This window comes from Cyprinodon variegatus, unplaced genomic scaffold, assembly GCF_000732505.1.
Source record: "Cyprinodon variegatus isolate N-32 unplaced genomic scaffold, C_variegatus-1.0 Scaffold1278, whole genome shotgun sequence".
In the NCBI taxonomy this organism is placed as follows: Eukaryota; Metazoa; Chordata; class Actinopteri; order Cyprinodontiformes; family Cyprinodontidae; genus Cyprinodon; species Cyprinodon variegatus.
Window position 1 is genome coordinate 174,734 of NW_015151731.1, and position 15,989 is coordinate 190,722.

Here is a 15,989-nt window from a genome sequence, read left to right on the forward strand (position 1 = left end):
GCTGAGTCATGATTTAAAGAAAAGGATGAACAGCATGAAAATCTAAGTAGAAACCTGAGAAGCTCCAGGATCTAAAGCTCTTTGCTCAGAGCTTTAAATCTCAGCTTTCTTTCATCATATTTGCATCAAATAAAAGATTAGAAAAATACCCCCCCCCCCTCCTGTTTTCCTAAAGTCTGCTCCTGCTTCAGCATAAAGGAGGTTTTCTTTCAGCCTCTATAGGCAGCTTGTTTACAGAAGGGGGGGGCCATCATGCGCTCTCTGCTTTAGTTTGTTTTTCTTTATTCTAAGTTTGATCCAATGTGGAAACAGAACAAGCTGCAGATGCAGGTTATGGTGGGAATGGAAACTGGTCACATGCTTCTCTGCAGCTGTTTGGCTGCTTCCAGAGTTTCAAAGAAGTCCAACTTTAAACTAAAGAGGAATGAAAGTTATTCATGCAACTAAAGAAAGTGCAGATATTGGAGCTGCTGCATATTTAGGGGCCTCCTACCGATGCATACTGTCCCGCTCTGCGCTCCCAAAGCTTCGCTGCTTGTTTGTCCTCCGCTGCTGCTGCTGCTGCTGATGATGATGATGATCCAATGCTGCAGCCACAAGAGGAACCGCCTCCTGTTGGGGCAGGTATATCTATATCTATAGATCTGGGTCCTATAGGGATGGGGCAGGTATATCTATATCTATAGATCTGGGTTCTATAGGGATGGGCGTTTTTTGCAGCGGTTTCCCAGCAGCGCCATCTCTGAAAGGCGAAACGCGCTTTTTGGCGCTGCGCTGTTAAACATGGGAGGGAACTAGATCACATGCTCTGCTGGGGCCCCCAGCTGCCGGGGGGCCCAGCTGCCGGGGGGGCCCACCGAAAGGGCTTGGATGAAAAACAAAGGATCAGAACATAGAAAAACAGATTTAAGCTAAAAAAAAAAACCTGACAAAATAATTTCAAATATTCATAAACTTGATTTATTTTTTCCTCATCTTGTAATTTTAGATTCATGGATATAAAACCTTATTTTATAGAAACAAATAAACAAAAATAATTATTTAAGAATTAATTATTTGGATTATCCAGCTAATCTAAAACAGGAAGGGATATATCTATGGAAAAAAGTGATCTTTTTATTTAGATCTATGTTTATATGAAGGTTTGATGCATCAAATATAGAGCTGAGCGATTGATTGATTGATTGATTGATTGATTGATTGATTGATCAAATTATTTTGTTTATTAGGATTAATTATTTGTAAAAATCTGGATGTTTCCATCATCAGTTGATCAGTTTTTGTTGATAGATGTGACTTTCTATCTGATAAACTAGCTCTATGTGTGAAACCTGCCAACAGTTGGTTGGATGTATTTTCATTGTTTTTGTGAAACATGATTATTTTCCAAACCTGTTTAAATAAAGAAGCAAAGCTAGTTTTTATAAATAATATATGTCATTTTTATTTATTAATTTCTTTACCAAACTTAAGGTAATTTGGTCAGAGACTAGATTTTAAATTTCAGCCCAACCTTAAAATCCAGCTGGATTAAACAGATTATTTCATTATTTGGTTCAGATTAAAAAAAGTTTAGATATAAAAAACACTGAATGTTGGAAACTGTAAACATTTGATCACTGCTGAACTTTAGAAATGGAAATATCCTTAAAGCTGCTCTTTTTGCTTTGTTTACACTCTGTCTATAAATGACAATAAATTCTGTCTCAGGATATGATTCATTCTTAACTGTCTCAACTTTATTCAGTTTGCTTTTATTTTGTTCCATTTATATTTCGATGATGAAACCAGTTAAGACTTTGTCCTGGTTTAACTGTGGAACGAAAACATTGAACTTTGTAGATTTTTGTGGAACAAACTGTGGAAAGATATTCTGGAACCTATTGGTGTGACATGCAGCTCTGCTCATTAGTTTCTTTTCCTTTCATCATTTTGTGTCTGACTCAGTTGTTTTTGAACTTCCTGTTTTATTTTGGTTCACTAATTTCTGTTCCCATTTCCGGCTGTTTCACTTCCTGTGATTCCCCTTCAATCAGCCTTCCTGATCCTCACCTGTGTCTCCTTTCCTCACCTGTTTAAACCTCTTCCTCTGTTCGTCTTTGTCTCTAACCTCCCAGCCTTTATTCTACCTTGCCTAGCAGTTAAGCTAGTTGCTCTCCTTGTTTTTTTAGATTTGTACCAGTTGCTCCACCCATTGTGCATTAGCACATTAAATTCCTTTTTGTCTTCATTTCCCTGAGTTGAGTCCTGCATTTGAGTCCTCTTTGGTCGCCTCTGACAGTTGGCGCTCGATAAGCGGCTTTTTTCAAGCTATGCACTGAAGGAAGAAATTAAAGTTTTTGTTGTTCCCTTTCCAGATATTAAAACCTTTTCAAAATGCAACCTTTAATTTCTTTAAAAGCTGATGAGGCGGCTGCAGTCGATCAGGATGCTGCTGCCAGTGTCCTCACTAACCTTATAAAACCCTCGATAACTAACCCACAAATACGTTGCACCCTTACTGCCAGTGAACTCTCAGGACTTCTTGCTCAAATTTCCTCTGCATACCCAGAACCAAACGCAGCTTTAGTTCTGATGAGCTGAGCTGCTTTCTAGAATATTTTCCTTAAACTTTTAACTGAAACATCAGCAGCTTCAGTTCAGGGTCTTTTTCTGCGTCTGCAAAGTGTTTGAATCGTTTTGGTATTGAAAGGTGTCGTGCAAATAAACCTTGCCTGTTATATAAATAGTCCGACAATCTAAATGCATTTTACATTAATGTGCAGCATTTCAGGAAAGCCAGCTTCCTCCTCACATTTAGTAAATATTTGAATATCTTTTTATGGAATCTCATTTTCTTCCTTGTCCACAGATTTAAGCTCTAAAACAAAATATCATTGCTGTGCATCAGTTTGGAGATTAACTCACCTTTACGCTGCTTTACAAGACGGTAACTGATTTTAAGTGTCATCAGTCTCCAACTAAAAATTAGCTTCTTAATTTCAGACTATATATTTTAGGAGCTCCTGTTTGCTGAAGACGTGTTTGGACCTTAGAAGGTGTTTTTTTTCTGTTGCCTTCACAGAGCTGCAGAAACGGCTCCTGAAAAGAGCAGGAGGAAGTTTGCAGCCCCTCCCTCTGTAGGGTTATGATTATCCTCAAACATCTGGGAGCATTTCTCTCTCTGACCGCACAAGAAAAATAGAAAGCTAGAAGTCCTGGGCTATGATTTACGTAGATATAAATAAAGCAGAAGCTTGTAATGTAAAGGAAGTCACCAGGAGCACAGAAGGTGGAAATGATGAGAGGAGGAGGTTTCAGGGCCTCCTATAGATTAGCTCTGACGTCTGCATTGCTAATCAGCTTAGCAGGAAGTTACATTAACTTAGATCTTTATCATTATACCTCAAAGCACTGAATTAATTAAGTCATCTAACAAAAACTTTTCATAATGTTGCATCTTTATTAAATGACCTCACAAAATTAAAACATTATTATTCGAATCTATGATATTAAACGTGTAATTTTGGGTTTTATTTAGTTTCCTGTTTTATGGAAATAAAAGTAAACTCTGGGTCAGATGGGATCTGATCTGACAACAAGCAACAAGTAGAAGAAGAAAAGTCTTAGAAATAATCAATCATTAAACTGAGAGCAGGTGGAGCAGCGTCCTGCTCCACCGTCGGCCGCCATGTTGGCTCCTCTGCAGTGGCGGCGCCGCCTTACATCTAAACGGCACGTTTAACACGGGTTCCAGAATTAGAAGTTGTGTATATAGATGTTAGTGGACCAAACACACAGCTGGAAGCAGACCCACCCCACAGTCAGGCCACTGAAAACCCCAAATCATCCCGTTATAGAAGCAGCAGCCAGAACCACAGGAGGCGTCAGAGGGAAGCAGCTGCTGTTAGAAAAATAAAATCTCTTTCTCTTCTTTTACTGATTCACCATTTTACTACAGAGTTGGATTCATTTATTTCAAAGGACGACAAAAAAGGAGTTACAAAAGAAAAATACTTTAAACACAAAAACGTGATAAAATACAGTAAAAAGAAGAGATTTATAAAGTTATGTTAGAAATGCTGAAATACATCTAATATTATTAATTGGCTTCTCATCATTTTAGCCTTTAAACACTTTGGCTATTTTTTATTCCTGTTCTTCCAAACCTGATTTCCAACAACCAATCAAATTCCAGGTAACATAAATACAATAAATACCAAAATCAAGCGGACTTCACACCTGTGTTCATGTCAGGATTTAAAGTTAGACTGAGGAATTAGTTTAGGTTTTGTTTGGTCATAATAATCCCCCCCCTTGTGCAGCAGATAGATGTGATTTTGCAGAGATGTTGAGGCAAAGTTAACTAGCAGGATTCTAACTCACTCCTCTGACCAACATAGAAAGTGACTCTAGAATATTGATCAACTCTAAAATGCTGTTTTAATGCACATTTACACCTTAAAGGTTAGTGGCTGCTTTCTTAGCCGAGTCTGCCTCACCTGCTATGAGATCTACAAAGCGTACATCTATAGTGAACCAATAAGAGCTTCTTATGCCTGCAAAGGTAAGACGTAAGCAGCCGAGCTGAAGCGATAAGAAGCGTCCTGAGCTCAGTGAAATTTACCTGGAAAGCTTCGTCTCTCAGGAATCCATATTTTCATCCATCTGTTTCGCTGAAGCAGCCATAAATGGTCATCAGCTACTAGCTGTTAGCTTAGATGAAGATCATTTTATTTTTTTATCAAACTCACTGTGACGTCACTTCCTTTATTACAGGTTTTTATAATTCAAACATTCTTACTTCCAATAAATTCAATCTTTCCCTTTAATGTTTCTATTTATTCCTTCATTTCTGCCTTTGGTTCACAGCGTAAAGCATCAACAGGTTTTAAGGTTTCGCCTTTTTTTGCGAATCATTTTAGGAACAACTCGGATGTTTTTGCTGAATTAGTGTTGAAGGCTTGTTGTCGTCTTTGCTTTGGCAGAGAGATCCTAAAATAAATAATCAGCGTCACAATAATTCAGAATCTGAGCAGAAGTTTTAACATCTCTGCACAGAACAAATCTTTTCTATCATGTCTGTCGTCATCATCATCTGCATCCAGCGGGGGGGTCTGGCCCTCCTCTACCAGCTGAACAGCTTCAGGAAGTTTTGGAAGCCGTCTTCTCCCAGGAAATCATAGGAACCCTGAGAAGAGCCGAGGTGGACCAGCAGGAGGACGATGAGGACGACGGCCAGCAGAGGAATCAGCAGGTTCCAACCGGCTGCCAGGATGTTGTACCATTTGGCTTTATCTGAGCACTCCTGGGCCAGCTGCAGGTTTCCCAGCGTCTTCTGGTCCCGAGCCTGCAGAAATCACAACATGTTCACTATTAGCTTAAAAACACGTTTTCAGTTTTCAGCTTTTTGCTGCATTACAACAATAAACATGAATGTAAACCTTGAGATTATCTGTAACAGAAACTAATTCATAACGGTGAAGATAGTTTTTCTGATGTCTTCCTTGGATCAGCGGCTCCTCAGTGGGCCTAAAGCATTCCAGTGCAGCTCCAAGGATTATTTATGTGGTTGTCCAGCAGGAAGGTCAACCTCCGCCCCTCGTTTCAAACCTCTCTCAGGTTTCCTCTTAGCTCATTCATTCTGCTGCAACCAGACTCTACAATCACTCACTGCAACCGCAATAACATGTGCAACGGATAATGTGCAATTAATATTTAATAACCTGTTTCTCTATATTTGATACCCAGTGCAATAACTATAAATATCCATCTATATAAATAAACACCCAGTGCAATAACCAGGTATAATAAACCTGCTATAAAGGGGAATGCACTGTATATACTGTATATATCCCATCATGCACCTTTTCCCTCCTTTGGCTTCTTCTTCTATTTGAGTTGCTGGAACGAGTCATTTTTCTGCTGTGAAATAATAAAATCAATCAATCAATAAGTTATAAAGCTTTTATCTTCACCCCCCCCCCCCTGCATCCCAGCGGTATAAAAACCTCCACCTACATATCTAAAGAAGGCATTAATGTGTTAATGCTCACCACTAACTCACTACTTTACACTATTCATGAAAAGTTTCACACAGCAGAGCTCCTCCTTCCAAATGTTTGTTCCAACATGGAGCAGGAATGTGTTTCCAGTATTAGATGAAGGTCGGCTTTATTCTCACTGGGATTAAACCAGCAGTGACTGATGAAGTGGATCCATCCGTTTCCTTCCTCTTTCTCCGCGGCCGCATCGTGGAGGCGGCGGTCGAAGCAGAGAAGTCCAGACTTCCCTCCCTGAGGCGACACCAGACCAGAGACATCCTCCCTCCAGCGTGTCCTGGTCCTTCCACCAGGCCTCCTCCCAGTGGGACGTGCCTGGAACACCTCCTGATGGAGGCGACCAGGAGGCCTCCTCAGCTGGCTCCTTTCCACATGGAGGAGCAGCGACTCCACTCCCAGCTCCTCCCGGGTAAACGAGCTCCTCACCCCATCTGGTTAATTAAGTGGATTTTTAAAAATATCTGGTTGTTGGATTTTTGACCAGAATTTCCTCATTGTGGACAATAAAGGGATTTTCTATTGATTTCTATTCTATTTTATTTTGAGGAAAGTGATTAAATGTATAACTTGGAGGAAAATGATTTGTAGTCTTTATAATTTTTGCTTATCTCTAAGGTCAGTCAATAATCCAGGTGAGCTACAGTGAAATCTTCCCTTAGCTCTCTACTTTTATATCTAAAAGAAAAATATTACAGGACATTTCAACGTTTTTCTTGTCTTATGCTCTTTTGTACTATATACACTCTCTGTCTGTTGTATTTCTATCTTCAATGGCATCCTGCTTTGTGCTCTATAGAAGCTACTGGAACCAGAATTTCAGCGAAGGACTAATCCCCAGGGATTAATAAAGCTGAGTCTAAGTCTAAAGATGTCCAATAAAAATGCAGAGGAGTTTAAAGATTTTTATTTGTCAGATGGTTTTAAAACCCTTAAAGGTTTTCCTTTATCCAACATGCACTACTTAGAGTTGGGATATTGCTGTGGATGTGGTCCCAATAAGAACAAATGTAACAGAGAGGAATCACATTAAGCTTTATAAATCTGTCTTCAGGCTTTAAGAAGAGAACGCAGTCAAGTATAGCGTTACTCCATCCCTCTGCAAGCGCTCTCTAATTTCTCATCAGTACTCGCCCATTAAGAAGATGCCAATTATACCGTTTTAACTCCCCGCTTTGAGTCACAGCCTTTAATTGATGCGCTGAGCCAAAGGCAGCCTGAGGTTCAAAGCTATGCAGACATGAACCAAACAGCCAATGGCTCGTTTTGCACACGGCACGCTTCTTTACAGAAACATTGTTTTATTGAGGAACTGCTCTGAAGGTGCTTTATGGTTGTTGGTAAAACATCAGCCGGACTGAGTCACCAATCCGTTGGAATTCCTAGTGGATTTGGAGCATTTGGATTTGGAGCATTTGGATTTGGAGCATTTGGATTTGGAGCGTCCCAAAGCATCGCCGCTCCATGAAGGCATTCCATTGCATTGTGTGAGAATCCATAAAGGTTTTATTTTTAACTGGTAAGAGCCTTCTCATTCACAAAAACAAAATGGCGCCTGTGGTCAGCAAAGAAAAGATGGCCACATCCTGCTGGTCTGGATTATTTTTATAACTTTGTACAGGATTTATTTTTCAGCCTCGCATTTAAAATAAAATACATCAATTTCTCTACATCAAACTCAAAGACATCTGAGAATAAAACTAGAACTTTAACCCTAATTTGAAATGTTGCAAATGTCCAAATTTGGTCCATTTTATAACATTTTAAGCTTTAATCTCCTTTGTGAATAAATTTTAGCTCGGATCACAAGTCAAAGGATTTAGAAAACGTTTGCAAAGCTAAACATGACTGGACTGAATAAAACACTTTCCACAACTACTGAGGATTAAACTGGTATTTTTTTCACACCAGATTCTGTTTTAATCTCTTCTAAGTTGTTACAGAGTCAGACTTCCAAGGCAGACAGAAGTAGGATAAAACCACAGGCTCACCTTGATGGAGTAGATGAGAGCCATGAAGCCCAAACAGCAGAAGTTGACATAGAAGGTGTTGCAGAGGGACCAGAGCAGATAATCCCGGGGGGGATTCTTCCCCACGCTGCCCATGTTGACCACGGTGGATCCGGCCGGCTTACGGGCCGACTTGCAGTTAGTGAGGGGGGTGCAGTCAGATGGGAAGTTGTAGGAATGGTTATCCATGATAAATGTACGGTTGATCTTAAGGTCTGCTCCCTCTGGATGGTGAGTCTCTCTTGTGAAAGTGCCCCCCCCCCCCTGCTTGGGAGGCTTTTAAAGGCCCTTGGAAAGGGAGGTGACTGGAGAGGAGGCCTGGGCAGGGTCCTTTAATACACAGCAGGTCTGTCATTATGTGGCCAGGCCTAAAAGAGACTGAAATAGAGAGAAGAAAGAAGAGAACATTTTCTCTGAGAACGGGCATCAGACAGTCCCGAACTTCAGCTTCTTCGTCTTTTTCCGAGCAGCTGTGTCTAGAAATAGAGTGGGTGTAAAAAAAGATGAGACCCAGCAGCTGGAAACCCAAAAATTATCGATATTTTCACCGTCTCCAATCTGTATGAATTGGGTCAGTTTTCTGGGAATCCACAAGCTTTTTAATTCGATGTGTTGGAATTTCGTCCCATTTCTCCAGAAGAACTGATGTAAAGGGGTCGTTTTATTGGCCGCTTTGTTCAACATTTAGGTCCTCAAATCTTCCAAAAGAACTTTGACTCCAAAATACGGAGTAGTTCATCCGTACGGTGCTTTGAAACTCATCTGGAGGTTTGCTTACGGTCCCGGTCCAGACCTTTACTTCCTGGCTGCTGTCTTGAGGAAATGCTTCAATGTTTACTGAACCTTAACTCACCAAAAACATTAAGTTTTTCTTTTATTACAGAGAAATACGGTATAATAACAGCAAAGATAGATCAGAGGTCGTTCTACAGCACAGAGAGAGGAGGCTGCCTCAGTCTCTGCTTTACTCCTAAAGAACAGAAAACAGGTCTGATAAATCCAACCGGGACTGAAAACCTGTTAAAGCTTAAACAAAAAGCTTCTTATAGTAGGAAGGAATTCCCAGATTAAAACCAGCTACAGAGTCTCACTGGAAAAACCTGAAATGCTGTTTGTTTTCTACATTTATAACTTTTAATAGGGACAGAATCTCTCCTGCCCTCCTTTGATTTATTGTTGCTATAAAATCTGCTAAATAAGTTAAAACAAGGAAGTTTGAAAGAAGTGTGAGTTATGACACTGCCGGCCTGAGTTCTAGTCCAAACCAAGTCAAAGGTCATTTTTTTATTGTCAACATGCTCGTCTTAAAAGCTCCTTTTTCACTTCAGTCGTTTCATCATCGATGCTCTGATGATGCATGCATCAGAAACTCCTTTCATCAAGCTAAGGTTAAAAATTAGGCAAAAACTCATTGAGTAACATTTTCACAATCGTACGGATTAAACTAAATTTAAGATTCTATTTTTAAAGTCATTAACAAGCCTATGGCAGGACAAACAGCCATGCACACAAGCAAAGACAGTTTAAAGACTTAACAGTCATCTTCTTTGACTGTATGTTGAATTACCTGCAGAGAGATAAAGATGGCCGCTCACACTGAGCCTGGTTCTGCTGGAGGTTTCTTCCTGTTCAAAGGGAGTTTTTCCTCTCCACTGTCGCTACAAGCATGCTTAGTGTGAGGGATTGCTGAAGAGTCAATGAGTCGATGCAATCAGCTGGTTTTCCTTAGATAGAAAACTTTGAATCAATCTGACTGGATGATCTGGTGAACTGGAAAGTGACCTGAGATGACATGATGTGAATTGGAGCTATAGAAATAAACTGAATAGAATTATTGAAAAGGATCATTTTAATAATAATAGCAGCAAATCAGGTGATCTCGTCTGTGAGTAAAACAATATCTTCCTGCTGGTTAAAGCTTGATTCTCTCTCAAAACCAGAAAGTTGTGGAAGAAAACAGAAAAATGCAATTTAAATAATTCAAAGAGTGAAAAAAATGGCAGAGACTCAAAGATGAAAACAGGAAAATACTTCCTGATGTCATACTGACAAAAGGTGAAGAGGATAGGTACTTAAAAAGATGAACCAGAAGTAAGTGGTTAGCACCTTGGTTCCAGACCAACCAATCATGGTCAACCTTCTATTATCAACTGAGGCTCATTTACTATTTACATTTTCTATTTAGGAACTTTTCTTCAAGCCTGATTTATCTAATATTAGAAAATCTAACTCTTGCTTTAAATTCGGTCCTGACCCACAGTAATAATACTTTTGTAAACTTGCAATGTTCTTTTCCAGGCTACTAGAATGCTGTTTTTTATTAAAGCATTTAGACCCAATGAGGCTCAGCAGCCTTCCTATTCTTCTGGTTTACAGGGCCTCTTCAGTGGGGAGAATTCATTGGTTATTGGTGCAACTAATGGATCCGTGAAAAATAGGTATAAAATTAGCTGGAAATTTCTTGGCTTTCAAATTAATTTTAAGAAAGCAGCATTTGATTAATGGTGTCTTGATTGTTGGAATTGAAGCCTCCTTAACAAAGTGAAGAGCCAGCAGGTGGCGCTGTGCCCTTTCTTTTCTGAGGAGACTGATTTCTTACAGACATAAACAGGGAACTGAGGAAGAAATATTCCTCCTTCGTTTTTAACCCTAAAACTTTTCCACAGTCAGATTCATTAAATGATCAGAGTAACAACATTAATTATATCTACATCTAATCCAAACTGCATTCTCAATAAACACTACTGAGTAAAAAGTTCATGTTTGTTTTTCAAAGAAAAAGAATAGAAGCAAAAGATATGTTCTAAAAGGCTGAGGGGCGTTTCAGTTACATAAAAAATAGAAAAATATGTCGCTATTAATAATTTGGGGCAACGGGATGAAATAGAAAAGTCAGGGGAAAGTTGGACATCAAATAAAATTTAAAGCCAAAATTACCTGCTAGCAGAGGATGGTTTCGATCCATCGACCTCTGGGTTATGGGCCCAGCACGCTTCCGCTGCGCCACTCTGCTGCGGCGGAATGACGTCACATACCAGAGTATTAACAGGCCCCTCAGTTTCATCCAACGGGAGTGAGATTCATCTATCTCAGTGTCGTCACACTCTCTCACTCCTTATTCCCAATTTCTCACGCTAAAATATGACAAATATTAAAGTTCAACTCCGATCCACTTATTTATGTATAAAAATCCCACTGTGATCTAAATCCAGTCCGTGTTTTTAATTCAACCTGACACAGGATTCCAGGTTCAGATCCAGTCCGTATTCCCACCTATTCACTGTGGCAGATATTGTTTAAAGACAGTTATTAGGAGGTATTCATTTAAATTTTTATGTGATTATTCTCTATATTAATTATTGAAGAATTTAAGCAAACTAGTACTTTAGTAAATATGAATAAAAATAGAGCATGTAGTTTAAATTGTTGCTGTGGAGTCTGAGGGCAGGATCACATCCAATGGTTTGGTTTCTCTTTACCTGCTGCTTGTTTTAGTCCCAGCTTTTTTTTATGTATAAAAACCTTTTTGAATGAATCAATGAATAAATAGATTAAAGCAATGTGTAAACTGTCTTTATTTGACCTGATCAGCGTATCGGCGGCGGCCTCACCTCCTCCTCCCTTCATAAAGTCCAGCTTGATGTGATCAACAGCTCCTGACCTGAGCTTCCATCACCTCCACCCGCTCTCCACCTTCGCTCAGCAGACATTTCATCTATGTTTTTATTATAACTTTATAACCCAATAATATGCTTCTGTATATTCTTGCTTTATTACAAAAAACAATAGTTGATTCTGAAAAATAAAATAGTATTTACACATATAAAGTATTGCTAGTTATTAACTTTGCTTGTATTTAAAATCTTTAAAACAAGGTTTTCCAATTGTTAAACAACCCTGTTGCGATATATTTACAGCTTCTTTATTGGTCGACTCTCTCTTCAACATATTACAGCCACAATATAACTTTGTCTGGAAACAACATTATTTCTATGAAAATTAAATAATGTAGATTAACTGAGCTACAACTGAAGGAAAATTAAAAAATGTGCATAATTTTGAAGCAACATTATGAAAAAGAATGACTGCACAAGTCAAAAGGCAAATGTTGTGTCTGTCCCACTGTAAAAAAAAGAAAGAAAGAAAGAAATCGGCGTATTATTGGATAGTATGGAAGCCCGTTTCCGCCACTCTGTAAAAAAAGAAAAAAATGATCTCATTATAATGAGATAATTTTTTTTTTTTTTTTTTACAGAGTGGCGGAAATGGGCTTCCATAGAATAGCGCCTCCTGCTGATTTTTTAAAAGTTCTTCTTTTCTTCAAACACTGAAGCATAAGTTGTGAACCAGGATGTTGAGAGTAGCTTCAGACAGAAGTCCTTCTGAGTCTGTGGCGCGTAATGATTGAAAAAAAAAGGCGAAACCTCGCTATGCAGACTCTGCATTCACATTATATCCATCAAGCTCACATTCTCATCTGGGACCAGCTGTTTTTAATCACATGTAAAGGTTTTGATGGACCATAAAATGATTTTTTAACAGCAAAAACATGTTTTGGCATCCACACATTGACTTCTTATAGGTGTAACTGTACTTCTAATTCAAATACATCTGTTGCAAACCTGAATACAGTCAATTTGTAATCAATGCTGTAGAGTATTTGTGATTATCTCAACATAAACTTGCATTCCAAACCTTTGAATGTCATGGTTTTCTTTATAGCAAAACTATTTTGTAACATTATAATGCATTACGTTCTGGTTCAGATACATGCTAAAAAAAACGCTTACCATAATATGGAGCATTTAATATAGTGAATTGTTTGCTGAGCACATTATGAGACTTAGACGCAGCATGAGGAAGAATATCTCATCACATTTAGCAGAGACAGGTCAGGACTGAAAGAGAACAGGCTGATCAGTTCATGCAATTAGAATTAAATGACACTGAGATTTAGATAATTTAATAACATTAAAGTAAGATTTTGTCGTTTCTTTCCTTTTCTCTGTTTATCTTGAAAGAAAAAACTTGTTTCCACCTTTGTTGGACAGACCTCACACTGAAATTCTGTGTAGACTTTAGACCAATAAGATGAAAAAATTCATGATTTCTGTCTCCGATACGTAACCCAGGTTGTCACGCTGGTTCTTAATACATTTCTGACAGTCTATTACTGAATAAAAACAGGGTTTATAACATGGCAAAGCATCTTAAATGTGATTTTATGTGATCTAGGTGCATAAACTGTCAAATAAATTATAAACTAAATGTCTTTATAAATGTTTTCTGTCAGAATTCAGATTGTTTTTTAGAATAATGTAGGACGGCACTGAACCTGCTTCCAGAGGGAAAGGATTTTTTTTGGTTATATTCTCATTTTCACTATATTGCTATAATCTTTACTGTTTCCTGCTATTCTTGTGCAGAATTGGAATAAAAGGCTAAGATAATAACAGCTAATATTTTCAGTGTTTATTTTCAGGGCGAAGATCAGCAAATGGCCCCTAGATGCCTCCACCCTGCGACAGAATGGCTGAGCCTCGGTTAGCTATGGAGCCTGGGAGCTGAAACTGGTTTGATTATATTATTTAATAATAATAATAATAATAATAATAATAATAATAATAATAATAATAATAATAATAATAATAATAATAATAATAATAATAATGGAACTCTGTGATGAGAAGGACCTTACAGGGGAATAGAAAAGGTGATGAAGTTTGATTATATTTATCTCAAACTCAGCTGTATTAACAAATATTTAAATTACGAGATTCCTGAAATAATTGTGGAGCGATTTGAAGCTAACACCGATTGCACAGAATGATCGGACGCCATTTTCTTTGAGTAAAGTTTTCTCCTGTTTTTGTTATCTTAGGAAGGTAAGATGATTATATTTTATTTCATGTTTCTTTGAACAGGTAAGATGATCTAACAAAAGTTAGACTATTTTGTTTGTTGTTTTGGTCTGAGGTCCAATCTGAAGTCCATCAATCTTGTTACATGATTTATTTCATTATTATCAGAAAGGTTAATTCTCTGAGATTTGAGTTTTACAGATTATTGGAGGATATTTGGAAATATTAATAATTGCAGATCAGGGAGAAGATCAACCAAGAGACAATGGGACATTACTGCAACAATCAAACGTTTTCTTATTTTAATTTGAGCCTTGAATATGAATTGGCGCTTTATAAATGAACTGAATTGAATACAGAAACTGGACTCATGAAAAACAATGAAAATGTGAAACTTCTCTAGATTTGGTTTCCAGATACTGGTCAGTTTTTCTTTCCTCTCAGGATCACGTCTGACAGTGAGATTTAAGGACCCTGGGACAAGGACCGCCCTCACTCTGGATCCGCATAAGCCATGGACACATGTACCATATGTGCTACTGACCTGACCAATCAATATCCCACAAGTTTAATTAACTTAAAGCTATAATCTGATTAAAAAGTGATCCTTTAAGTTTTTTGAAGAGTTTAGAAGGGTTTAGCAAAGACATTCTGAAAGTTTAAAAACAATCCACTGGACTTGGTTTCCAAGGTTTGAAGATGTTTCGCTTCCCATCCAGTTTTCTCCATTCAAATGTCATTTAAATTGAGAAAACTATGACCTGGATGACTGAGAATCTTCATCAGCATTTANAATGCTGTAGAGTATTTGTGATTATCTCAACATAAACTTGCATTCCAAACCTTTGAATGTCATGGTTTTCTTTATAGCAAAACTATTTTGTAACAATATAATGCATTACGTTCTGGTTCAGATACATGCTAAAAAAAAAACGGGTCCTTCTGCAATAGAGTTAGGTAAGGCCGACACTACGTACTACAATGGGAGGATATGAAGTTGATTGTCTATGATTAGTTGATATTTGCGGATAAAAACACTAATCGTTGTTTTTTTTCAGAGCCCTGGAAGTGAAATAACTATATTTTTGATTTTTTTTTTAAAGAACACATTACAAGCATAGATTATTCTTGTATTTTGCAATTTTCTTAAGAAAATTTCTTATTGCAAACTTTGTCAGCATTGTTTTTCCAACATGTATGTAAATGAGGGGGGTCATTGAATTCTGGAAAGGTGATCACTTCAGTCTTTTTATGATTGAAGTTTAAAATGTTCGCATCCATCAAGAGTTTAATATCAAACAGGCATGAAAACAGAAGGCTGAGGAAGCTGGAATCATCTTTTTTACCCAGATACTCAGCTGGGTTTGTTCCTCTTAATGAAAAAGGATCATAGATTCTGCAAAAATAGAGCCAAGATGGAGCAGGAATAATGTAAGAATAAAAAGAGGCCTTTTAATGTAATACTGTGACCAGAGGGGAGCCGAGAAATTCTCTAACCACTGCATTAACCACTGCTCTAACCACTGCATTAACCACTGCTCTAACCACTGCATTAACCACTGCTCTAACCACTGCTCTAACCACTGCAAATACACTACTGTAGTGGTACAGTAGTTAATCAATGGTATCAATTCCTTCATCCTCCAGGAACTGCCTGCATTCTCTCGCCACATGAGGCCGGGTATCGTCGTGCACCAGGAGGAACCCAGGACCCACTGCACCAGCATAGGGTCTGACAATGGGTGCAAGGATTTCATCCCGATACCTAATGGCAGTCAGGGTGGTGTTGTCTAGCCTGTATAGGTCTGTGCGTCCCTCCATGGATGTGCCTCCCCAGACCATCACTGACCCCCCACCAAACCGCTCATGCTGAACGATGTTACAGGCAGCAGAACGTTGTGATTGTTTGGTCAGAGACATTCACACCAGTGGCCTACTGGAGGTCATTTTGTAGGGCTCTGGCAGTGCTCCTCCTGCTCCTCCTTGCACAAAGGAGCAGATAGCGGTCCTGCTGATGGGTTGTAGACCTTCTGCGGCCCTGTCCAGCTCTCCTGGAGTAACTGCCTGTCTCCTGGAATCTC

At 38.6% G+C, this 15,989-nt stretch overlaps 2 protein-coding genes and 1 non-coding gene across 3 annotated transcripts in view; all 3 read right to left on the reverse strand.

Moving 5' to 3' along the window:
- Positions 1-755, reverse strand: part of LOC107102595 (uncharacterized oxidoreductase YjmC-like) — a 15,501-nt gene extending 14,746 nt beyond the window's left edge. Inside the window, 1 exon segment of the mRNA XM_015401967.1 lies at positions 494-755. Within this exon segment, the coding sequence (XP_015257453.1) occupies positions 494-501 (8 nt within the window). The 5' untranslated portion in view covers positions 502-755.
- A 2,753-nt stretch (positions 756-3,508) lies between these two features.
- LOC107102594 (interferon-induced transmembrane protein 5-like) lies at positions 3,509-8,307 on the reverse strand. The gene is made up of 2 exons (XM_015401966.1): positions 8,030-8,307; positions 3,509-5,329 (listed from the first exon to the last, which is right to left on the reverse strand). Exons 1-2 carry the CDS (start codon positions 8,234-8,236, stop codon positions 5,108-5,110), a joined length of 429 nt encoding a protein of 142 aa, XP_015257452.1. The 5' UTR covers positions 8,237-8,307; the 3' UTR covers positions 3,509-5,107.
- A 2,681-nt stretch (positions 8,308-10,988) lies between these two features.
- trnam-cau lies at positions 10,989-11,060 on the reverse strand. Its single transcript has one exon. It is a non-coding gene; the product is annotated as a tRNA-Met (tRNA).
- Positions 11,061-15,989: the final 4,929 nt, after the last annotated feature.